Raw genomic sequence first — 26,408 nt, forward strand, 5'->3', positions numbered from 1 at the left:
AGCGCGTCTACGCGGATAGAATTTTTCGGAATGATATTAACGTCGGTATACTAAGAAAGAAAGAGAGAGAGAGAGAGAGAGAGAGAGAAAGAGAGAAAAATATTTAAAAGTAAAAGATATTTATTCGCGCGATGAATACCAATAATATATTTTCGTGCGTATGTTAATAGATATATTTTCACACATAGAAATTTATTTCGAGTGGAAAAATATGCTTTTAAAACCGTAGCGTTTATTGAAGGATACTCTTTATTTTATTTTAATAAAAGAATTTAGACTTCTGCAAATATTTTATCTACCGAACAAATATATGTTGTTTCTTTAGATATTTTCTCTCTCATCGCAGTTCCGGTATACTTATATGTTATATAAGGTATATTACGTTCAAAATATTTGAAGAAATAATATAGGAAATTATTTTACGTATGATATAAATGTAGCAAAATTCAAAAGGTATCCGCACAAATTATGAATTAATGATTAATATATAGATTAAATAATTAATATATAGAAATTTAAATATTATATATAAAATTAATCATATACAAAATTAACATATAAACTTGGGCTTTGTGGAATGAATATATTCCAATAACGCGACGCAGTAGGGCATATCACGCAAAATTGCTGCAAACATTCTCTTTCTCTCTCTCTCTCTCTCTCTCTCTATATATATATATATATATACAAAGCCCAAGTTTATATGTTAATTTTGTATATGATTAATTTTATATATAATATTTAAATTTCTATATATTAATTATTTAATCTATATATTAATCATTAATTCATAATTTGTGCGGATACCTTTTGAATTTTGCTACATTTATATCATACGTAGAATAATTTCCTATATAATTTCCTATATTATTTCTTCAAATATATATATATTTCCACCATTCAAATTCTGGCGAATAGTTCGTTTTACCGTCGCCTGATCGCACGACTAATGAGGCCGAGCAGGCCGGGAATCGACCAGGATGACCGAAAGTGACCAGAGGAGCAGCTCGCAAAGCTTCTCTCTCTTTCTTTCTTGCGATGCAACCAGACCTCCGGCTGCAGAGCGATCGGGACCTCGGTCAGGGGCGCGTGGGAGAAGGTCAGAAGGGATGGAAGAGTCGAAGCGCCCTCGAAAGTCGAACGCGCAGTCGTAAACAATGCCGGCCGCCGGCTAACGCGCTGGCCTTTGCACGCGTTGGTCGAACCAACGACGCGGAAGTGCAGTTTAATATTATGGCTGAGACTCGCGACGAATGCCTGCCGTTGCGCACGGCCATTGTCTTCTAATACAGGGGGGGAGACCTTAGGATAAAACCTTAAGACATAGATGGAAAAATGGTGAGGAAGACGCGATGTAACTCGCGCCGCCCTCGCCGCCACGCTGCGTTTAGAACAAAGCGAGTGGGTTAGCGAGCTAGCTGCTTGGCTGGCTGGCCGGCGAGCGAGAGTTATTTTTATCGGCGAGTTTACGGTTATCGGTTCCGCCGCGAAGCGGAAAGTTGCAAGTCCGCGATCTCTCGTCTTCCGACCGTTTCAGCGACCACCTGAGCCTTCCTTGCGAGTGACTTCGCCACTTGGATGACGACGACGACGACGCGCAGCACAAGCACGCGTCTCTCGTCTCGCGACCTGCTATTTCCGCGCACGTTTCCCCGGTTCTCGTCTCGTCTCGTTTCGTCGTAGAGAGGAAGCAAAACACTTCCGTGGAAGCGGAATTGGCCGGTGTTATTAGTATTGGTATTACCGGCACGGGAAATATTCCGTCTTAGCGAGCTCCGCGGACGCGTCATACCTTGTGGAATGCGCACACGTGCGCCTCTTTGTTTAATCGCTCGTCCGGCACGGTGTGAACGCAGACCGAAGCAATCTGAAAATTCTCGAATCCGCGCGATCGCGCGCTTCTCATGAGACGGCCGAGGACGAGTGATATTTCGAAATTGTTATTTTAAGAGACATGTGTTTGTTGTGATGCTGCGCAGCATTCATGTGATATGGGAGCTTGCATTACTATTATTATCATTTATTATCTATACAAATTGGTAACTCTAGCAAATGAATATGATACATTTATACACAGATAACAATAACGTAGTTTAGATAGTCATTTTATTGTTATATCACATCTGTATAAATAATAATGATAACGTAGTCTCGGTATTGTACTTTTTATGTCTCTCTTTTGCTGAAATCCTTCACTTTCACAAAAGGCTCCTCGGGCGACTCTTGGCGAAAGCATTAGAATGCGAGGCGGCGCTCAAAGGGCTAATCGGTAAATACGCCGTGAGCATCGCGCTCGGAAAACTAAAAATGAGTCCTTTTCTCGCGCAAGACGCCTTATGGAGAATGTCCTATAAATAATCCGATTCTCTCGGGGCGTGAAGACGCGGTCGCTCTTAAAGACGCGCGCGCGTGACGGAACGACGACCCCCGTCGCAGACCCCCCCGATCCTGCCGGTTACGCAAATATCTCCCAGCCGTTATTGTCATTCCGACGAGTCGCACGCTACGAAAATATCAGCGGCCGTTCGCTGACGTCATCGAAACGTCATGTTGGGTAGAAAAAAAAAAAAGGGAGAGAAAGAGAGATTCCGTCGCGGAATGTGTGACGATCTTCTTCCCACTCCGCGACGTCACACGAGTGTCGCCGACGAGTTTTCTCCCTCTCTTCTTCCCTCGAATAACGCACACACGCTTCGCTCTCTCTTCCTCCAACTCAAAAAATACATCCAGCATTTCCCGCGAGACTCGCGATGACGGCGGGATTCATTCGCGGTGAGATACCGGTCTGTCACATTAGCGAACGTGGGCGGCAAAATTGTCAAGCGATAAAAAGAGCTGCGAAACGGACGAGTCGCGCGGTAGTCTACGCGGCGTGATAACGAGGCGTTATCGAGCGAGATCTTCTTCTTGGAGAGAGCGAGGCTATCACAGAGGGAGAGAGAAAGAGAGAGAGAGGGAGCGCAAACTCTCTCTTTCGCAAAAGCAAAGGCAATTAACGCAGAGTTTTCTCTCTCTCTCTCTCTCTCTCTCTCTCTCTCTCTCTCTGGTCTATCGCCGCGCTCGGCGAGCGAGCGAACGAGCGAACGAGCGAGCGAGCGAATGAGCGAGTGCCGCGTGATTCTGGCACGAACGGGAAATGAAAGCGTATCCTTCCTTTTGTTCGTCGCTCGTACGCGCTCGCGAGAAACGGATCCCCTCTTCATTATGCGCGGCCCGCGCGGTCCACGGTGTAATTTATTTCTCTCGTTTGTTAACCGAACGGCCTGCCTGGCTGCCTGGGATGGCTGGCTGCGAAGAAGACGCTGGCGCAGCCAGCCGGTGGGAAAGAAAGCTCTTCAGAGACGACCCGCGGCAAAGTTTACGCGTCTCTCATGCGCGACGTGGAGTGCAATTGCTACCGCCGCGCGAGCGCTTTGAAAAACCGCTTCTTTGCCGCCTACGTGTATAATCCGTTGAAATATCGCAAGTTGCGCCTCGTGGGCTAGACATTTTCATCGAGGCCGCGACGACGGGCGAAGGAGCTCTGTCTTCCGTTTGTTTCCGGGCGAATTTACGCGGGGGTGTCTCGCGACGTTTCTCCGTAGGGGTCGGTTTCGTTTTTATTATTATATATGTCGAGGGTAAAGGCCGAGTGCGTATCGCGCGCCGACGTTCTCTCGCTCGCTCGGGATTACCGCGGGAGATACGCGCTGTGCATATAACTCTCTCTCTCTCTCTCTCTCTCTATTGTTCCTTTCCTGCCTATTGTTTTATTTACTGTGTAACCTGTGACTCGAGGTGCGCGACTTTGAAATACGCCGTGCGAAACGCAAGCGTCGTCGTCGTCGCTCGTGTTGGAGAACGTCGTGGGTTTGCCTGCTACGTAAATCTCTCGAGAGCTGTTGATCTCTCTTGACGCTTTCTAGATAGAGAGACGCTAGAAATGTTCAATCGCGCGCGGAAATTTTCGAGTGCCCGGAAATTCGCGCGATGCTTCGGCATTCGGCAGCGAATCATTCGGATATCATTATGACGATTCAGATTTGCGAAGCAAAATTATGCGTACGCGTGTAAATTGAGTGATGAAACAGTTTTTATGTATAAAATAATACGTACGGTTATTTCTCTCGATCAACACAGTCGAGTGTCAAGAGATCAACGTCTGCGAGTGTACTGCCTGCGCTAGATCTCGACCAGATCGAAATACGCGGGTGAGCTAAAATTAAAGAGGTGCGCGAGAAAGCGCGGAGAATCCGCGGAGGATCCTTGGCTACGACAAAACTCCATTATTTATCTTAATCGCGGAGCTATATGTGTCACGGTCGAAAGCTGACCCCAAACGCCGCTTGCCACACGTGTGGAGCATTCACGCTCTACAAACAACGCCATTGGCGGCTCGGCCGGCTGACTCGCCGAATTTTATGTAAATGCGCGCGCGTTTTTCGGTGTTAACGTTAGAACGGATCAAGCGGACGATCTGCGATGCCTGCCCCTCCCCCACGCGCGTTAATTATATTAATGTTTTTAATGTTGTAATGCAATTAATGTTAATTAAAGCCCCTCGCCATTGTCTCTCCCTCTCTCTCTCTCTCTCCCTCTCTCTCTCTCGCGCGCGGTATTGTTGAGACATTCCTGTCCCTGAGGAAAAATGAGAAGAAAAGAATGCAAGTTTCGCCCAATCGCGCGTTTACTAAGCGTGACATTCTTCTCATCGTCGCACGAATCGTATAAAAATTCACCTTCACGTAATAACTCTTTTGCACAAGTAGAAAATATTATTTCATCAACAGAATCGAGCCACAACGCGGTAAGACCTTTGATTCAGTCGGGCGATATCACCGAAACTGACTGACACAGGGCGAATTGTCAAAATTACCCAAGACGTACGCATCGCGTGTGTAATGCGCCGATTCTTAGCGCAAAACCTTGCGCCTGTATTAACAAATTAAGAGTCGGTTTCTCATTGTCACATAAAAAAGATATAAACTGCTCTGCAGCGGACAGTTTCCCCGAATAAATAACGGCGGCGAGTGTGTGGCTCAAAATTACGAAACACACCTGACTCGTTTCTCGCGAAATGATGAAACACGAGGAGTGCGCAGTCGTTGTCAAACATAACGAGCGCGATAAATAAAGGCGATCGGCTAACTCCCGCTGTTTAAATAAAAAAATATTCCCGTACCGAGGGGGAAGGAGGGGGGGGGGACCGTGCTGCGGGTTTTCCCACGTTACTCCGCAACAAGCTGAATCGCGCGCAACGTGCGCCTCGCTTTTTTCACGCTCGCGCGGCCGTGACACGAGAGAGCGCTCTCTCCCCCTCTCCCTCTTGCTTTTTCTCATCGTGTTCGCCGTAACCAAAATTCCTCAAACGTAACGCCACGTAACGGAAATGTTGCCAAGGGCGAGAACGGCGTCGCTCTATTCATAGTCAGCCGTTTCGTCGGAACGCCCGCGCCGCCGTCGGTGTTGCTGCTTCTGCCGCTGCAGCTGCAGCGGCTCCAGATGCATCAGCACCTCCAGCCTCCGCCAGCGAGTGGCGGCGATGCGTGCACTTGGCACCGTCTCGTGAATCACCGAACTTCGAACCGCACCGGACGTGTACGTGCACTTGGCACAGAAGCTTCTCGCCGAGCGGAACTTCGCCGTCGTTAGCCGCGAACGAAGTGACGTCGAGCCACGAAGTTCCTCCGTGGTCCCTGAGAATCGCCGCGTTTACGTTTACGGAGGGCTTTGCCGAGGAACCGCGACATCATAAGATCTGGACCTTTAGAGTTGCGAAAATTCTGAAAATTCGCCAAGCCGGAATTCAGCGGAACAAAGCGGCGACGGTCAACCAGAGGTCCCCCCTTCATGATCCTGGGAAGAATTTACATGTGATACCCTGTGATCGATATTACCACGCGGATCTTTCTCAGAAAACCGTGAGATCGCAAGCTAAGATTTTCTGAAATGTGGGAATCCTGAAAATTCGCGAGGCTTTCATTGCGAGCCGGACTTTCCGGGACTGCGGAACGAAGTGACGACGATCGACCGAAGTCTTTCCGTGATCTTTAGAAATCGACACATTTATACATGATACGATCGATATTGCTATGAAGAGAATTTTCTCAGAAAGAAAAAAAAAAATGAGCTAGCATTGCTTCAAATTTTTGGCACTGTTCGAGATTCAAAATTCGGCGAATTCGCGAGACCCTAATTTCAAGTCGGAATTTCGCTGCCTGACGAGGTGACATCGACGCGTAATAACGTAATATCATTACAGACGGCTCCTCCGAGAGAGCACAGAAAAGTGCAAGCTAAGATTTCTCGAATGGCGAAAATAAAGAGACTTCGATCGCGAGCCGGAATTCCAGCTGGGACGCGCGCGGTCCTGCGAAATCACATAGCGCCGAATCAAACCGCGACGATTGTGACGGGTGGAAGGTCATCGGCGTCGTATCGCTTTTCTTCGGCGAAGTCATTGATCTATTTTCGGCGGCGGTCTCTTCCTCGCGCGGAGTCTCTCCCTAGTCTCTCCGAGCAGTCTCAAGCGGACGTCGCGACGCGTCGGTAGGCGATAATCACTCGCGTCCTGCTGCGAGTTCTCGAGTTCGGGACTTGTGCCGGGCCGAGCAGTATCAGTCATCGATGACCTGTGTGTGTCGTCGTCGTCAGCAGCTTTAACTCGCGCGACAACGACGACGGCGACGGCGACGACTAGACGCGCGGACTAGACTAATTGCGAAATTTGTCGCGGCGATTAATCGTCGCGGCCACCCCGAAATTGCACGAGCCTAAAGCCTACGGCGAGACCGGGGACATTAATCACCGATGGGCCGTATCGTTCATCTTAACTGGCGGAGTAAGTAGGAGAATGAGGAGGCGAACGGGGAGGGGGAGAGGAAGGCACGAGACGCGTGGGGACTAATTGTGCGAAATTTGTTGCGCCGCTTAATCGCCACGGCGGAGATCTAAATCACGCGAACATAAGCCGCGACATTAACACGTCCGAGACGCGCGAAGACGAGAATTTAGCGCCCAGTGTGTCGTACATTGCGAACGCGAAGCGCAAGATTGCGATCGGCCGGAATTAGATCGGAATTAGACAACGGCGGAGGCCAACCCCCGTTTAACCCTCGACGCGTTTCGAAAGCTCCACGACAGATCACTCCCGAAAACTCGCACTCGTGTCGAGTTTCCGACAACTTTCCACACACAACACACATGCACGGTTTCTCGTGGCTTTCCGCGAAGAACAAGATTGTTTATAACAAATACATCGGCGGACGTACGTTGACCCAAACAAGTCAAGTCTCGGAATCCGCAAGTTGAGACAATCTCTTGAAAAATTATAACATTTCGAAATCCGAATATTGAGATTATATCCCGAAAAATTGTCTCGAAACGTACAGTTATTCCGAGAAGGAAATATTATTATCTATTTATTTACGGGGAATGAAACACCTTTTAATATACACGAGATTTTGATAATAACTCGGCAAAGATAAGTTCTTCACACAATTATAAGTAAAATTATTATCTCGAAAATTCTATTAATATTTATCTATTTTGATATTCTGGTTGTATTGAAATGAGTAGATATTAACGCAGTCGGCTGCATGAGGCAAATCCAATATCTCGATAAAATTTCGGGAAATTGTCTCGATATTCGGATTTCCATATCACGATTTTTTCAGGAAATTGTCCCATTTCCAAATTTCACTACATTTCTTCGGGATAGCGCGTGCCCACCGTTGCGCGTTGGAGTAACGCAAAGCATTCGTGAGTCCACGGTGTTAATTATAAATCTGACTTGATATTACCGTAATAGCGCGAAACCTTTGAAAAGAAAAAATTTGCGCGATCGTGTAAAGTGGATGCGAGTCAAGCTGCAAATGCAAGTGCACTTTCGTCTCCCCCCGAATGTGGACACTCCGAATAGACGTCCTACGAATCGACCAAGCAAATGCCGATTCGAGGTGTCAAAAGCTGTCACGATTCGAGAACCAGAGATTACATAATTCATAAATTGAAAACCCCGCTTCCCCTCAACTTTCATATCCCGCCGCGTGTGTGAGAGATTACGCTTCGCGACGATCGCGCCGTCACTTCCGGCGGGGGCGACAGTCGACATCGATCGAGATCGAGCAGCGCGACGGACTCGAATTACGCGACTCTACTGTTCGCTATGTGCTATACACGTTGTTGACATTATTAGTAACGTGTCGAAAGAACCGACGGCCGCACGTCGCGCCTTCGGAATTCCATTGGCGGCTCGCCAAAATGACGTTCGCGAGAACGCGCGCGCTTCCTGGACCCGTGAGAGGTCCGTCAAACGACGGAATTGATCACGATCGCGCGGCCGACAGGCTGAGGGAGAGAAAACGTGGTGGATACGCGGGGCGGGGGCGCGTCCTTGCGGAAAGCCGGAGAGAGCGCTGACACTGGCAATACCTCTCTTTCTCTCTCTCTCTCTCCTCCTCCCTTTGTCTACTCTACTCTATCCTTCCGCGGCTCTCTTTGCCCTTGCCCCCGTTTATGCAATATTCATGACACCCGCGCCTTAATATTTATCCGTAAACCCGCGAAAACCCCCGTAGCCCACGCCACGGCGTACAGTTATTTACGTCGCTCCTGCCTTTGTGGTGCAAAAGAGCGGATATAAACATAGCAGAAGGACGCCCGCGAGAGCGAGCGGCCGTATTCCCGCCCGTTTTTATGCGCAATTCGTAGGAATATCGATTGTCGTACTTCAATTTTGCTCGACATATATATATGTATATGTACGCATACACGCAAAGGTCGTATGGAAATAGCGGCGTGTCTATATGCACCGCCAGACCCGAGTCGAAATTTGGATCCTGCATCGACCCTGCAAGTTCAGGCTTGATCTTGAAGAGTCCATACGGAATCTTCGAATATAATTATACTTAATAATTTACGGTCGTTCCTCCCGCATGGAGGAGCAGAACGAAAAATCACCGTCACAAGATTTATTCTGAGATTATTTAATATCTGCTTATCTCAATATGCCACGCGGATTTATTAATTAATCTTTCTTCTCAATTCCGATAAACAATTTTAATTATATAACTGCAGATTGTACAGGATATGCGACCGTATAAGTCAGTTAAACGTAAAATAAGAAGAGATGAAATAAAACTATGCAATATAACGAATAAAATTTATAGTACATAATGAGATAAGCGAATATTAAATAATTAATATGGATGAATATTGGGATTAGCGGGTAGGAAAAACAACATACATCTTACTGTCACAAACTTCTTTTTTATCAATATCGGGAACCTCCGTAAGATCCAAAAAAGCTGAAAAGAAAAGACCTGCGAGGGGGCAATAATTCAATATGAGAATCCAATAATGCCGCGCTCCCATTGAGATTTAAATTCGGACTCGGGAGAATAACAAGTGTTGAAAAAAAGTCTGAAGAGAGAAGACGTTGGCAGATTGCAGATACCTCGCGAGCAACGGAGCATTATTAGACGCACGAATCGGCACTTGAAAGATTTATGTCAAACAGTTTCTTAGGCCGGTATTCATGGTTATCAGTTATTTGCTTCATACTTGCTCGCGAAAGCGCGATTAACTGCAGATTCGTCCGCACAGATTGTCATTCGATTGATCCGATATACATATATCGTTGCATGAGATAAGTGCATGCGCAGGTTAGGCTAGGTTAGGTTAGGTTAGGTTAGGTTAGGTCAGCGCGACGAATAATTCAACAAGTTACAAGTACTTGCCGAATGATGACGCATTATGAATGCCGGCCTACATTTCGACTCGGGTTATAATAAATAATTGACATACCCCTGGCAATATACATGATGCATCGCTGGCCTCGTCCCGGCATCCGCGCCCTCGTCCTGACTTCCTGACCCAGCATCCTTGCTCCGTCCCGGCTGCTCCCCGTCGTGGCGCTTCGGCTAACCTCTCACGGCACTGGCACACTGCAGATGCGATTCGATCAAACACGTGAAATTAACCGTGTTAAATAACGCGACAAGCCGGCAAGCGAGCCCGATTGCGTATTGCGCGAACCCGCGAGATACTTCGCGCTCGCCGGCCCGGAGGACAATGAAGAGACATTGGCGCAAGTGCGCGACACACGCAGGTAAGTTCGACCGCTCGGAGGTCGCCGGCCGGGATGTTTTGATTTTCTTCGAAGCTTTCGTGCCGGAACATTCCAGACTTACGAGTGATCGGGGTGACCTTGCGCTTTTCGCCGATTGTTTCGATATCGTCGCGCGTACATTTCCCCCGAATTTCGCCGAATATTCACGACTCGGGCCGACAAGTGACGAGCGTACATGTCTGGCCGTTATCGTTTTGCCGCCGGTCGTTTAAAATAAATATTACCCCATTCTCTCGGATTCTTGTTTCGGCAGCGCGTTAATTAACAGGTTTGATTGACATCGTTTCTCCCATCGTATCGCGCGAGGTCAGCGGCGCGAGTGAACGTTCGTAAATGCTAATCATGCTGTCAATTGAGGAATGGAAATAATTGGCAACTGTGTGAACACACCGGCCTTAGATTTCAACAAAATGGATCTCGCGACGCCGACGTCTTCATTTCAGCTTTGTCATCACACCGGATCCGAATTTCTGTCATCTATTGACGTACGGAATTATTAAACGCTGTTATTGGCGCACACATATCGTACTGAATAATTCAGAGATTGTTCCGAATATAAATAATGCTAATTGAAATGATACCGAATGTAATTATGAAATAATTCCAAATACAAACAATACTGATTTTGGAAGAACGTCGAATAATTCTGAAATAAGACCCAGCTTGGGGACAGTAATTACTTTCTGTAATTATAATAATTATATGCTTACTCACGTGACCGTTTGCAATAACAATCGTCGGCGTAGGATAACTGACAATATGACGATATGTTCGAATTTACGGGAACGAGATCTTTCGGGAGATTTTTTGTCTTTTCACACGCTTAATTCTAATTGTCAGCCCTACGGCATTATCGATAGGGAAGGTGAAAGACGGAGAGAGAGAGAGGGGGGGAGAGAGAGAGAGAGAGAGAGATCACGCCGTGCTTCAATTTCGTTTGACACACGACCACGTAATTTTCCATCGGACTGTCGATACGCATTTGGCTGCGAGTGTAAATTTCAATATGTTTAATTTTACGTGCCATTATACGCGGTGTCCACACAACGGGACAATTCGGGGTTGCAATTCCCGACTGATCGGCATAGTATATGTGTGCTCTGCCGTCCCTCTCGAGCTCGTCTCTCGCTCGTGCGCGACATATTCCGCGGTACATTTGGCATGTGACGTTCTATTCCCGACATCAAACAGCATATCGTCGCGCGTCCTCTCGCGCAGTGTCCGTGCCGACCGCACCCTTTGATTACGATCGCCTCCAATCTAACGGGGTTTGTTAGCCAATGATATCTCGCCATTCAGCGGCGCGCATCACCGCGCGATTGTACTCCATCTTGCGCGACGATTGATAACGCCCGTCTCTCCCCCTCGCTCTCTCGTCGAGTTTCGTTCGAGCGTGTCGCGTTTCCGCCGCGAAAATCCAAGCCGCCGCCACTGCGTTATGAGCGAAAAATGTATATTCCAACGTTCGCTTTTTACACGAAGGGAGAGAAAAGGGAGGGTGGCGAGAGAGAAAGAGTCGTCCTACATTCATATTATGGAATTATGGCGATAAAATCCGGGCAGTTTATTAAATTTTTAATTACACATTTGTGCGCGAGTTATCTCTAGTTCCCGATAATAAATTTCCCCGGCGGTGGAAAATTAACAAGAAGACAAGCTACCCGCCGCTGCCGCTGCGGCTGCTTCGTCTTCCCGTTGACACGTCTCGGCGCGCGTACGCGTGCGATTTTTCATGATTACTCAAAATTAATCGTCGCGTCGGGATGAGCGTCTTTCAAGTTTGCCGATGATTAATCGGCCAAAGCGATCGCAGTTTTGGCATTTTGTTATTCTCTTGTCGTAACCGGTATTTTTTTCCAATCGCCTCGATGAAAGATGCAACGCCGGAAATTCGGGGAGATAAAACAGAGATATTCATTGTATTATTAACGTCGAAACACTCGAACATTAATCGATACACACGTGGGATGTTATGAACCTCTCTCTCTCTCTCTCTCTCTCTCTCTCTCTCTCTCTCTCTCTCTCTCTCTCTCTCTCTCTCTCTCTCTCTCTCTCTCTCTCTCTCTCTTCCTCTCTCCCACCCTCGCGTAACATCCGGCTGGCGCAGCAGCTTCGGAAAATCCAGCGGCGAATGATTTATCGATACCGCCGCGGCGGTACAAAGCGCATTTTTGAGCACCTCGCGCTACCTTTAATCGCCGTCGAATCGGAAATGTGTCAAATTCGGAAAATCCGCAGCGCGGAATAACGCAAAACCGACAGTGTCCGCGACCGGCAGTGTCGATAACGGGTAACGCGCGCGCCGAAACCTTTTTGCTCCGTTCGCGCGATCCGTCCGGGCCGGCCTGGAAAATCGGCGTATCCCTTTTCGCGATGGATGGCATCGCGAGCGTGTATCGAGCTATCGCAATGGCGGACAGCTTTTCGACGGCCGCCAGCCGCCGCTCGCTCGGTCACCGACTGAAGACACAAACGTAATTTGAAAACTCGCGTGAGAGCCATCGGCGGACCTTTCATTCCTTTCTTTTTTATTTTCCCCTCTTTTCCTTGGTTCCCTTCACCGTGATCCGATTTTTCGCTCGTTCTCGCGCGGATACTCTCCGATCAATAAGAGAGAAAGTTATGTGCTTTCTATTATTGGTTTTAATATTTTGACTTTTACGCCGAGACGAATTATACTACCAATTATAATACCAATTATTCTGATTAATTGTGCGGATAATTATATAATGCACAGGAATGTGCGTGACACAAACGCACACATGTGAGATAAAAATAAAGATAAAAAATATAAAGTATATAATTATATATGAAATATAATTATGTGATACACGCGTAAATGTACAATATGCCGACGCGCGTTGAAGAGAGAAAGAGAGAGAGAGAGAGAGAGAGAGAGAGGACGGGAGAGAGTGAAAAGGAGAGATGGAGAGGATTATTTTATCAAAGCGACTTTGTTCGTGGTTAAACTCTTAATTAGTTCGCAACCGTAGGAGACGATGGAATTATTCGGACCCTTGTTTACTTTTAATGAAGTTAAGCAAACGTTAATGAAACGTACAGGTGGCACGTAACGAGCGTGTTTAATCATTCACCGTTACCACATGCGGAACGAGCATTACTCCGCGGCCTTTGCGGGGAGAGACTCTCTCGAGCTGTATATAGCATCGCCTTCGATCGGCTCTGACTTACAGAATTAAGTCCGCCGGAACCAACCAGAGACCCGAGAGACTTGGCTGGTGGTACGTCATCACGGCGAACATATCGATCAGAAAATACGCCGAGAGAGAGAGAGAGAGAGAGAGAGAGAGAGAGAGACAGAGAAAGAGAGACAGAGAGACAGAGAGAGAGAGAGACAGAGAAAGAGAGTGAGAAGCGAATCTCTGCGGTAGATCCTTCAAAAACAATTCCACCAAAAAATTTATTTACTCGTGAGTGAGAAAGCGAAGAAGAAAGTAAGAAAAAGAGAGGAAGAGAGAGCGGGACGAAAGAGAGAGAGAGAGAGAGAGAGAGAGAGAGAAAGAAAGAGAAAGACAAAACGAGAATATTTTTCAAGCTGACTCGACGACATTTTCTCCGAGCGAACGCATTATCTCGCGAGATTCGCGAGAACGAAAGGCACGAGATCGAGATCGAGATGAAGAGAAAGAGAGAGAAGGAGGGACAAAGAGATGGAAAAGAATCGACATCGAGAGAAAAAGAGAGAGAGAGAGAGAGAGAGAGAGAGCCAAGGGCTGTGTATAGAATCGTCAGGCCGCAGTAACGACGACGCCACTCTGACGGTGCCGAAATTTTTTTCTGTTGCAGAGCCGAAGAAGGATAAGACTGAACAGAGTGCAAATGGTGCGATATCGCCGAGCGGTGGTGGCTGCGGCGGCGGCGGCGGGGGCGGTGGTTGCGGCGGCGGCGGCGGCGGCGGCGAGTCGCAGGCCGCTAATCTGGGCACGAGCGGCCCGATGCCGGCCTCGGGCCCGGTCCCGGATGCCGGGGACCAGCAAAAGCCGAACAGGCCGAACACCCTCGAGGCCAGGGTGGCAGCCAGGAGGCTGATCTTGTTCGACAGTGAGTAACGCTTCCTTGCGCTCGCTCTAACCGCGCACTAAAAAGCCGGCCGCCGTCCGCATCGTCGTGCTTGCTTGCTCTACTAGCGTGACTCTCTCTCGCTCTCGCTCTCTCTCTCTCTCTCTCTCTCTATCCATCTATCTCGCTCTCACTCTCGCGTATCGATCGCGCCTGCCGAGAGAAAAGTCCGGCGAGGGCGATGCCGACGGGGATATATCGACGAGAGCCGCGCGGGTCACGCTCGGGTTTCTGCTCGGGCGACTTCATGGCGAAGAGCTAGATGGGGATGATTGGGAGGAAGTGTCGGGGGGAGAGACGGCGAGAATCATTTCAGCGATTAAATCGTTCGACGGAGCGGAGCTCTTGGCCCAGCCGATTGTATTGATTTGCAGGGCTGCTCGCGCTGATGATTTGTGTTGTTATTTCCCTTGCTCTTCGACAGGACATTAAAGTGACATCAGTACGAAGGACTCGATGGACCGTGTCTTTTGACTCAAGATGTTACATTATGGCATGCTCGATCGATTTACATCGTTAGTGAGAGACCTAGCCGGAAAGAGACTCTTTCCCCTTGAACAGGCAGATTAGCACATGATTGGCTACTTGTATGCATACTTTTGTGTGTGTGTGTGTGTGTGAGTAAGTCAATTTCGTGGAACTTCTCGACCCTCTTGGCAAGACAAAAGAAACTGCATTTTTGAGCCATTTTGCATACTCTACAAGGTTGTTAAAGGCCAATAAATGAGCGAGATGATGAAGGCAGCGAAAGACTCAGATGAAGTGTTTGAAGAGGCTGCATTGACTGCTGGAACATATCGAAGGTTGTGAAATTTTGGAATTTGTGGAGCGTATATTGTCGCAAATGCATTTTTGTGTCATGTTGACGGTCTCAAGAGATTGAAAGATTCATCTACATGAAACTTTGTGCATATGAATAAATTAAATGCGTTAATTTGTCTGCTTAGTTCACTTTCTTCTCGGTCACTGACGGTCGACGACGTAGAAGCGTGTGAGTTAAAAAAGTACACAACTCTCGCTTACACCTGATAAATCAGCGAATTTTCGATATTCGCTACAGCTGCGTGTTGCGGACTTGTGGATAATTGCGTGAAAAAGGAAAGCCGTGTCTGAAGGATTCACAAGAGTACATCCTAGCGGCCGGCATAAACTCGGCTCTGTGTATTCATTTATCGCTACGGGAGTCCCTCGCGCAAACTTTCGAACGAGGGTCCTCCCCGCAACTTGACGGGCTCATCGGTCCGCAAGCGATAATGGCGTCTTTTTACCCGGCAACTCGGCCGCTGCGAATCCGAGTGCTTCGCGAATGCGATTATGCAATCATTGAGGGTACATGAGCGCGGAAAGTTTCGTTATTGCATTTAGTTGCCCCCTTTGACGACGCCCACTCCTCTATTTATCTCCGGCAACATTTACATCTTTTAATAACGTTTATTAGAATCTCTCTGAGACTTCCTTTCTCTCTCCCTAAAAAAGTGAACAAGCTTGGCTGCAAATACGCATATACACACACGTACACAACCGTGCGCGTCATATTTACAGCCGCGTACGTAAAATGGTCGTTAAATTACAAACGATTCATTAGTCAGCATGAAACATTCGACGTAATCCGTAATCTGCATTACACGACCACGTCACGACATCGAATCGATAACGCCGTTTCGACCGACGCACGCTCGCGGCAATAAAGCTTCCCCCATTTAATCTTCATCCTTCGCGCGCCGTCGTCGACAGTCTTAACTGATCATCGGCGAAAAATGCGAAAGTTCGCTCGGCACACCCTACACCCCCAATCCTATCCGCCGAATAAGCCGTCCGATGTGCTTATTCGCGCGACTTGTCCAGATTGATCGCTCCCCGATAGATTTGCCGCTCACGTCGCGAGCTCGCAGCGACAGAATCAACTCACGTGCACTTAAAATTCTCTCTCTCTCTCTCTCTCTCTCTCTCGCGCAGTCACCTTGCTCGCGTACGATAAATTTCGACCGGGGCCCGGGAGGGGGATGGGAAGAGGGAAGGAATCAAATATGTTCAAATATGTGGCCGCGATCAAGCGCGACGGGGAAGGCAGCGGGTTATGCGTGGTAGCCGAAGTATCTCGTCGGAACTTCGTCCTTTTGTGTCAGAATTTAGGTGCGCGACGTTATCAAATGGCCAGCACGAGAGAGAGAGGAGGAGGGCGGGAGCGAGCGAGCCAGCGAGCGCATCTGCCAAGTTATTTAACATTCCGGCCGAAACCGATACGCGTGACCCGGCCGGCTCGTTATCCGCAAAAAATACGTTCCCCTTTGGCTCCCTGCCCCGATGCCGGGGCGGGGAAATGAAATTTTGCAAAAAAAGGGAGAAAGAAGGGGAAGAAAAAAAGACGAAAACAAAAGAAGCAAAGAAGGAAAACGCTCGCTGCGGGGCAGCACGCGGGATTAAAAATTCCGTTCGGCATTCTCGCGAGCGCGCGCGGTCGGTGGGATTTAATAATAAACAAATTCGAGGAAGCCTCTTTTTCTCTCTCTCTCTCTCTCTCTCTCTCTCTCGCGCGCGCGCACGTGTATGCAATCACCGTCGCGAACGACGTTTCGCGAGTCTCGCCAACTGCAGCTGCAACCGGCCGAGCGGGCGAGCTTCGAACTGCATTTGTCGCCTTTGCCAAGATATTGTTGTTCCTGCAGCGCGATGAATCACGTTTCCCGGAACGAGCGATTCCATCAAACGCGCCGCGTTCTTCTTTCGATCGTGTTCTTACTTCGACGCAGATTCCGCGGATCGTTCCGTGCGACGTAACAATGATGAGTCGCACCTCGTTGCGCTCTCCCGTGCTTCTGCGAAGATTGAGAGGAAATAATCATCTCTCTCTTTCTCTCTTTCTCTCTTTCGTCTCCTCTCTCTTTATCTCTTTATTTCCCCTCCCCGGTCTCCCCTCCTGATCTCCTCGGTAACATCGTGAAATTTATCTTGTGATAAAGATGATTCAATATTGCGTAATGCAACTTCTTTCAAGTTAGAAACACCGACGTGAGTGAAACTTAATTATAACTCGACGGGGCGAGTATAAACAGAGCGAAATTAATTTAACAGGATAACAATAATGCACGTGCGCGCAAGAGAAATAGACAGAGAGAGAGAGAGAGAGTGAGAGGGGGGGGGAGGAGGAGAGTGTGTGTATGTGTGTTTTCGGTGCGACTCTCCTTGAGAAGGACGACACGTCGTCGTCGCGTCGTGCATGTCGTCTAAAAGCGCGTCCTCTTTCTGCTTGCAGTGGAGAAGGGGGTGCTGGACCAGAGCGCCGACAATCAGCAGGTAATCGAGAGGTGTTACCCATTACCGCCTCAGAATACCCTGATGCTGTCGGAACTGCCAGAACCGCCGATCCCGTTGAGCGAAATCGGCCCGATTCCGCCCCCGCCGATGTTCAGCTCACCGAGCCCCACTTTGCTGGCGAGACAACGGCAGATTCCGCTCTCGGATTGCGAGGACGAGGGTAAGTGTTCCTAGCGGATCATTAATTCTCAGCCGCGACGGCGGGTCATTTTGATGCTCGGCCCTAAATGCACCACGGTCCCGCCGCAAACAATACGATGCTAGCACGCGCGCGTCTTCTGCCGCTGCCCCTCCCCCATCCTCATCCTCATGGTGCGCCCCCATTATTCCGATTTTCAATATTGCGATATGTAAGGTTATAAAATTACGGGCCCGGCGCAACGGCGCGCGTATTATCGCGGAATTATTTAGCGCTGTTTATCTCATTAGCGGGAATTTAATTTTGTCGTTAATTATCGTCCCGCGCTAATTGACGACCGCGATTCCGCGGTATATTAATGCACTTGCCTTCGTGACGCGTGGCTGATTATTGACTGCGAACGTTACGATTTTACGTCGGCCGCTGCGTGTAACCGTGTAAATCGGAAAGAGCGATCTAACGTCCGCGCGTTCACGTTCGTCCAACTTGCGCGGCGCTCGAATTTCCGCGCGTGAAGATAATTAATGATAAAAATACCTGTCACCACCTCATCGCCACACCTCTATCGAATATCGAAGATCGAAGGTGTAAGGAGAATAAAATGGAGGAGAAAAATTTACATGGCGAAATTACATGGCCTCTTAAGCCACGCTTTTTTTCTGCTGGAGTGAAGCTCTCTTTCAAAGATCCGAACATCATCTTCCTTTCTCGGAAATAAAGTCTTCAAGGTGCGCGCATAGAAAAATATGTACTGCACTCTTAAATGGCACAGATATTTTGTGAGTTTGTGTATCCGCGAGTCCATCACAAGTTCACCCTATGATGAAGAATATTAAAGCAAAAGTTCGATTTGCTTCCCATATAGAGTATAATACTTCGACATATTCTTCAAGAGAGGATAAATCCCTCTTCTGAGCGCATGAAAATGAGCTTCCCCGTTCTTCGTGAGTATATTTCAGGGCTATTACCAAGAAAATATTCTTCGTCGAACGTAAGCGTTGCATAAAAGAAAGGAGGTGGACTGAGCAGTCGCTTTTTTCAAACGGTAGAATACTTTTCCTGGTAATAATTATGGAAAAAATAGCCGTAATTAATAAATATATTAATTTTCTTCGAATACGCGGGTGTGTGGGGTCGCGTTCAGTGCGCATTAACGAGCAAGACGCAAGGAAACGAACGATCGTCACGGCTCTTCAGAGACTCCCTCTCACCTTCTCTCGCACGTTCTTTGCCCGCACAGATGAGGAAGACATCGACGTGGAGGAGGAGGACGACAACATGTACGTCTTCAGGGTGTCCCAGCCGGATCCGGCGATCGACACGTCGCGTGTCGAAGAGATTCCGGCGAAGGAGCCCAAGTTCCACGCCGTACCGCTGAAGAGCGTCCTGAAGAAGCGGGGCTCCGGCAGCGGGCCCGGCACGCCGCAGAACACGCCGACGCAGGAAAACAGGCCGCTGACGCTTCGCCAAGAGCTCCACGCCTCGTTCAAGTTAGTGCCTCCGCGAGTCTCGATGCGGACGACTCGCAGATGCTGGGGGTATAACCGTCGACGGACGCGAAGCGTTCGCGGCGGAAGAGCTCGCGAAATAATCTCGGAATTATCGGCTCGTCTGGTCTCAATCTCGAGAATAACATTCGTAGCGATTAACTCGAGGCGAAGAGACGACCGCGATCGAAGATTCGAGATCTGAATCCGGAGCACTTTGTGCTCCCGACGCAGCCCGGAAAATTACGAATCCTCTCTGTTTCCCGAATTTTTCAATTTTAAAATGCATCGTGCTTTGTTTCCTTTTTTATCGCGTGTCCCTCGCGTCGCAATGTTATTGCGATCGCGAAGAGGACTCCGCGCTCGAGTTACACCGGATCAGCGTGTAAGATTGCAATGCTAATTGGGGAAAGAAGCGCGGGGTAAACGCGAATGAGAGAGAGGCGTTCTCTCCTCTCTCCGGCCGCCGGCTCTCTCCCGGAACGCTTCGCGCGCTGAAATTCGAAACTCGCCGTAACAATCGGGCGCTCTTCGAGAGCCACCAGGCGCAAATCTGCCGGGATAATCCGCTTTTTACGTCGACTTTTCTTTAATTAAAAATGCGCGTTCTCCGAGCCTCCTCGCGTGCTCGCGAGCCCGGCGACGTCTCTCGTCTTTTGATATCGAAAGCCACTGGAACGTCTCCTTCAGTGCGAGGAGGCGACGGAAGCGGGAGGGCTTCAAGCGCATATACCGATCGTCTCCGTACGTATCATCATACGCTCGAACGGGGTAAAAAGCGGATGTCGAGGAGCGGCCCTAATTTGTTGCGAACGTAGTCCTTTAATTTCCCGTCTCGCTGCTTAATAGTAGCTCTTGCATCTTGCATCTTCGCAGTCGTTCGGACGAGTGATCGTCTCTCTCGAACGACGGATTCGACCCGAATTCGCCGAGATCCACGGATATCCGACGAGAAGTCTAGTTCGATCAGGCCAATTTCGTGGTAAACTTTCTCTCTCTCTCTCTCTCTCTCTCTCTCTCTCTCTCTATCCGTCTGTCTGTCTCACGAGCCTGAAAACGCGAGGTTCCGTCCCCGGTCTCGCGAGTTTTATTGCACGATTGCAATGTCGCGACCTCGTTACGAAAAGCAAAAGAACAACAAAGGGAGGAAAGGAAGGAAAGAAAACGCGAGAGACGAATCACACGCCGAGCGAGCCGGTCGTACTCGTTACTCGCGTAAGATCCAAGATGCGAGACGGACATTGAGGGGAAACGTGCCTGCCAGGCGAGATCATGTGAATGTACTTCGTGTGCACCCGCCATTAACATGTCAGTCACTAGTAAAAGCGTATATCGTATTTTTCTTATGCTTAACCCAGAAGGCCACCGTTGAGGCCTAGGATGAGAATATGGTAATTGGACATTGGTCTTTAACTAAGCATGTGCGAACCGATGGTGTATATATATACATTTATGTATACGTATATATTGTCTCTTTTGCGTCCACGGCGCGGTTGATCGTGAGAGAACAGAGATGTTCCAATTTTTACTCTCTCTCTCTCTCTCTCTTTCTCTCTCCTCGTCTGTCTTTTCCCTCTTTCCTCTTTCTCTATTTTCTTTTTCGCTCTCCCTCCCTTCCTCTCTCCTTTTCTCTTCGTTTCTGTCTGTCTGCTATCTGCTATCTGTCTGTCTGTCTGTCTGTCTGTCTGTCTGTCTGTCTGTTTGTCTGTCTGTCTGTCTGTCTGTCTGTCTGTCTGTCTATATCTGTCTGTCTGTCTCCGTTCCACGTTGATTTTTTCACCCTCACAGTCTCCGTCACGAGCGCCGTGAGCATGTAATGTAACGTCCAACCTTAAGCATGAGAAAACCTTAGGGAAAGCCATTTATGATAAACTTCTCTCTCTCTCTCTCTCTTTCTCTCTTTCTTCTCTCTCTCTCTCTCTCTCTCACTCTCTCGCCTTCACGCTTATCACGCCGCACCGTTCCATCACGCACGACGCACATGAGGGGAATACCTCCCGCGCCCGCGAGCGCTAAATCGTCGCTGTTTCTTTATCGTCTGATCGATCGATCGATCGCGAATCCATCACCTCGGATCATCCATGGTATCGCGTCGTGTCTCGGAGACGCAGGGTCGCGACGACGAGCGCGGCGACGTTTAATTGAGTCTCAGGTGACCTGACCCTTCCGTTCCCTCGCTCCCCTGCCCGCCACGTTGTGAATACGCGTACATCCGCGATTTCGGCCGGATATCTGCCCTCGGTATCGATTACTCTGCGCGATTTGATATCGTGTTCCTCGTTACAATGTAATCCACATGGATGCGATGTGCAGCCTTTTGCAAATATTAATAACTATAATAATTCGTATTTCGATGTATTTTTGACCTTATTTTTGAATACCGCATCTCTTCGATGCGCGCACATATCCACATGCTTACGCGCGCGACTAATTAACTTGTTGTCATTAAAACGCATATTTTATCGTTGTTTTTCTCTCTTGTGTGTCGCGCAATTTCTCCGGCTCTTGCAGCGTGATCTTCCCGGAAAAACGGACTCGGCAATGTTGCGAGTAGGATGCGCGTGTTTTCGACGATTAATACAAATTATTGCGCGATTATTTTCAACGATCACGCGATGTATTTCAGTTCCGCTCGCAATGACGTTCGGAGCCAAAAAAGAAAAAAAAACGAATTGTAATGACGACTGGATGAAAAACGACTGAATCGATCCCCGTTGCAATTATCAGGCACAGCCGATGTCTCTTTGTATCCTTTTTTTTTTTTGTATTAATGTCGAGAATTTTTGGATATTCGATGTGCGCCGGTTGGCAATTTCGAGCACGTTATCATACGAGTTGGCAATCTTGCCGGTGTTTTCCTCTCTCCCATTTCTTTTTTCTGTGTCCCGTACCGCATTACCGCAGCTTTGACGCTTCAAGCTCGCCGGCTTCTAAACGTTGGAGAATATATGCTTTGAAAATATTTGGCCCGAGGCAGACCTCGCTTCTGACGTCACGCACCGCTCGAGAGAAGAAGTAAGGAAATAAGAGCCCGTAGACTATATTCCAAAAGTCAGACCGGGAAAACATAAGAAGCGCATAGCTCTCGCGCTTCGGATTTCTCCAAATTCTCACCGAGCATTCCGCAATAACTCACGTTATTAACGATCCCCGGAAACGCGGAAGGAGCGAGCCGTGGAAGGGAAAGGATCGGCAGCCTCGATGAGCCTTCGAGATCGTTACCGCCGCCGGGGTGGCGCTCAGTTCCCGGTTGGTAAACCGCCGCGGGGAAAAAAAGGGAGAATAATAAAAGAGAAAGAAGCGGGAAAGTAGAGGAAAGACCTTAATTTCTTGTCAAGACTGTGTACACACTCAAGACCGGCGACGTCACGACCGGTTCTCGTTAAAGATTCGCAAAGTGTTTGCGATCTCCCGCCTCCTCCCGCCCTCTCTCTCTCTCTCTGTCTCTCAAGTCGCTCGGAGAGAGAAAATATACCGCGACTATCCGACCGCGAGCCGAGCTTCGGGAAAGCTGAAAAATTCGCGGTGAGAGAGACGGAGCGACCCAGCCGCATTGAACACTCCGAGTTCGTACTTAACCCACGAATAATCGCGCCGTCATCTGTCATTTCTCGCCGTACGTGTAACGTAGTGACGTAACGTTATTATTGCATCGCGATCCCTCTCTCTGTCTCTCTCTCTTCTTCTCGCCGATGTCGCAGTGACGTAATAATTGGAACACGCGCGCGATACGAGTGTCGCCGTAATTGTTGTTATTCCGCAGTCGCGTCGGCGACCACGCGCAAAGTTCACGTGTCGCGCGACGTGTTGAACGTGTCGAACACAGCCGAACGAACTTGCTCGAGCACTTGGCGGACGCGCGAGATCCGCCGGATTTGTCGTTTCGCACGTGACGTGTGCGCCACGTGCTGTCTTCCTTCACTCTCCCTGACGTCGTCACATCAGTGCATCTCCCTTTCTCTCTCTCTCTCTCTCTCTCTCTCTCTCTCTCTCTCTCTCTTTTTCTCTTTCTCTCCACACCGTCATGCGCGCGGCATTTCCCATTCGCATATCTCGTTCTCGTGTAGCACCACGTAGAGAGTAGAAACATTGGTTCATGTAGCAGCTCGTCGGCCAACACGGCATTCGACGATGCTTCTGACAAGAGGGAGGGCCGACCTAATAACGACCGCCATGTTCCTCGTTCTTTCAGCAGCCGACCGGTCAGATTCGGCCTCGCTCTGCCGTGCACGCTGGAGAACAAGGAGAACGCGAGGCCGTATGTCATCCGGGAGGATGTGGACGGCGATTCCGGCGACGGACAGGTCCTCTACAGGGAAGACTACGACGACGAGAAGAGTAAGTCAGAGCTACCTCCGATTATTGATTCTCCCTGATTTCCTGCCCGTAAACACGGCTCTTGGCTCGAGGCCGACGCATCGTCGCGCTTCAGCTGCGTCTTTGTTATCCGATCGCTCGTCGGTTTCGAGAGCCACTCGCGAGAGCACGCTAGATATTACCGATATCAGAAACGAAGTCGGGAAAAAGAATCTCAGATTTTCATGATCGTCGCGACGTGAGACGGAAATGAGAGGATCAATCGTGGAAAGTTCACGAAGTTTGTAGGTTCATTCATGGGAAAAATATATTGTAGTGAATTAATCCCGTTAAATTCACGTCACAGTTAAGTTGCTCTTAACTGACATAAATCTTCCGTTAAATCGTTGCGACAACAAAGCGTAATAAAATGAAGAGTTAAGAAATAAGAAACGAAAGAGGTTTGGAAAGGTTAAAAGTTCCAAAACTCGTAGAGTTATTCTCAGATTTATGTGTTTTACGTGATAGAGTTTCGTCATCTCTGTCCCACTTCTGGCGTATTCCTACTTTGTCAATTTATGCGATTATTATGAATGTCGTATGAAGTATTCGCAAGAGATACAGGCTTCAACTAGCAAAGTTTCTGCCAGATTTATTTTTGTGCAGCTATCTGTCTGGGTCATTGGAGAGGGAGAAAAATTGTATGTGCGCGCGTGTGAAATAAGATGGATATAAAATTTCATAGACGAGCCGCCCGCGGGGGAGTTCAATCGTGACCATCGCGCTTAAGGATTGATCGCGTTTAATTTGTAACTAATAAATATTAATCGTGCATCACGCGCATCTCTCCGCAAGCCGGCCCGTATAAATCGCACGTCGGACGGGGGACTTAACAAGTGAGCGATATTTATTGCGACCGTGGTCTCGCAGGTCGTCAGATGAAAAATGATTCTCGCGGTTGAATTTTTGCAGCTCCCTGCAACGTTTTGCTATCGCCGCCGCCGCCGCCGTCGCTGCCGTCGATTGCCCCTCGGCAATCGATTAAACAAATAGCGCAAGTGTAACTTCATTTCGCTTCATCGAAATTTCGACACGGTCGTTTCGACACGTCGCATTATAGCGAAGTACCGCAGCGCTCGGTATCGCGTCGGAGGGCAAATCAATCATCTCTCCGTGAAAATAAATATGCGGCTCCCGAGAGCCGGCATTAAAATTCCGCCGCAGTCAGACGCTTGAATCTCGCGTTCTCGCTCGCATGCTTTGCGTGAGCGATGATAAAAATGCACGGTCACGTGCACGAGCGTGCGGCAACGACACAGAGAGGAAAAGAGAGAAGGAGAGAGAGAGAGAGAGAGAGAGAGAGAGAGAGAGAGAGAGAGAGAGAGAGAGAGAGAGACGCATCTCGCACGTGATGCGCAGGGTTATGTTTATTTCACGCCCCCGCTCGCAATTTTCCCCTGAGATATGAGCTTTCGAGTTTTCTATTTCTCTCTCTCTCTCTCTTGTGTTTGGTGAATGGACTTTCGAATGAATTCACAAATAGTTCGGCAACGAGTATTCGCGATAACGCTTATGGCACCTCGTTCTCCTTCTCCTTCGTCATCCTTCTCTCTCTCTCTCTCTCTCTCTCTCTCTCTCTCTGTCGCTCTCGCTCTTCTTCTCTCTGTCTCTTCCTCTTTTTCCGCCGAAAGGAGAGAAAGATCGTTCTACATCACGGGAGCACATACACACGGACAGTTGGGAAAAAGGCCGCAGGTGCCAGAAAAAGTTGGCCGCGCGCAGAAATAAAAGAAAAGCACGGGAGAGAGAAGTTGGCGAAGGACGACGAGCTTCAAACATTCGCGAAGGTCGAAGAAAATTCAGCGGGATGGGAACTTTCGAGGTGCCAGCGCCAGATAAGCGATATAAAACGCTCGTCCGAGGACCTCGGAACGGCTCGCGCGCGTTTTTCGCATTTGGGGCGAAAAAATATTCGCGAGGGACGCCTCCGACCGGGCACGGGTTTCGCGATATTGCACAACGGACTCGACCGCCAACACCGGATAATGAAAATCCGCCCGATCGTCAAATGTCTCTTTTTCATTCCCTCTTTTTCCTGCCTCTTTTTTTCCTTTTCCTTCTTTTTTTTTCTATTCTTATCGAATCGCTCACGGAAGCGGAATGACATCAGCGGACACGACCGAGACGTGATTCGTGAGGAGAGAGCGATTCCGCGGTGTATCCCTGGTGTGCGTGAGGGAAGAAAACGACCCCTCAGCCGGACTTAATCGCCAGCATTCGCGGATTAGGTGTCTCTCGACGGACGGAAGAGTCGCGCGTCGGTTTTCCCAGCGAGAGGCATTTGCGCGATTGCCCAACACTTTAAATCAGCCTTCAGCGACCGAACTAATTATATTCTCGCGTTGGGTCGCGCGTATGCGTGTATACGTGCCGCGCGCGTATGTGTGAGAGAGGACGACAGAGCGGACACTAGAAGGTTTATATTAATCCCCGAAGATAGCTGGCATGTCGCTCAGTCCCGGTCGTTCTTTAGTCTCGATTCGTCGCGAGGCTTCCCGCTCGCGAAATCTTTTTCTCCATCCACGTGGACGGCCGACTAGTCGTCGTTGAGTCACTCGAAAGAAAGGCGAAAGTTCACGCGAGTCGCGTCGTTTGATCGGCGGTCATTTCTCGAAGCGCGCGTTTATTCCGCGCCGGAGAACGGTCAGCGCGAGATGATTAACGATAATTAATATCGCCGGAGTGCGCAAGCTATATGTGCCGACTTGTCTTTGCCACGGAACGCCTCTTCGCTCGATTTCGTGTCCACCGAAAAGAGAGAGAGAGAGAGAGAGAGAGAGAGAGAGAGAGTGAGAGAAGGAGGAAGAGGAAAAGAGAGGGAAGCTGAAAGAAAGAAAGAGAGAGAGGGACAGAGAGAGCGATGACACGATGCTGTCGATATGGACCGCGTCGACGCTGTCGATTGCCTGCGCCGCGATCG

General features: G+C 48.8%; 1 protein-coding gene across 14 annotated transcripts in view; it reads left to right on the top strand.

Moving 5' to 3' along the window:
- Nucleotides 1–26,408, top strand: part of LOC105189266 (phosphatase and actin regulator 4) — a 354,456-nt gene that overhangs the window by 321,582 nt on the left and 6,466 nt on the right. For 10 of the 14 annotated variants that reach the window (XM_025300902.1, XM_025300901.1, XM_025300907.1 and 7 more), the window contains 5 exons: nt 13,919–14,173; nt 17,445–17,666; nt 18,886–19,135; nt 20,491–20,523; nt 23,325–23,470. In XM_025300902.1, coding sequence (XP_025156687.1) covers nt 13,919–14,173; nt 17,445–17,666; nt 18,886–19,135; nt 20,491–20,523; nt 23,325–23,470 — 906 coding nt within the window. The remainder of the gene's footprint in view (nt 1–13,918; nt 14,174–17,444; nt 17,667–18,885; nt 19,136–20,490; nt 20,524–23,324; nt 23,471–26,408) is intronic. The other 4 variants (XM_025300898.1, XM_025300899.1, XM_025300900.1 and 1 more) reach the window with 4 other exon arrangements.

This window comes from Harpegnathos saltator, unplaced genomic scaffold (assembly GCF_003227715.2).
Source record: "Harpegnathos saltator strain DR-91 unplaced genomic scaffold, Hsal_v8.6 scaffold39, whole genome shotgun sequence".
Lineage (NCBI taxonomy): Eukaryota > Metazoa > Arthropoda > Insecta > Hymenoptera > Formicidae > Harpegnathos > Harpegnathos saltator.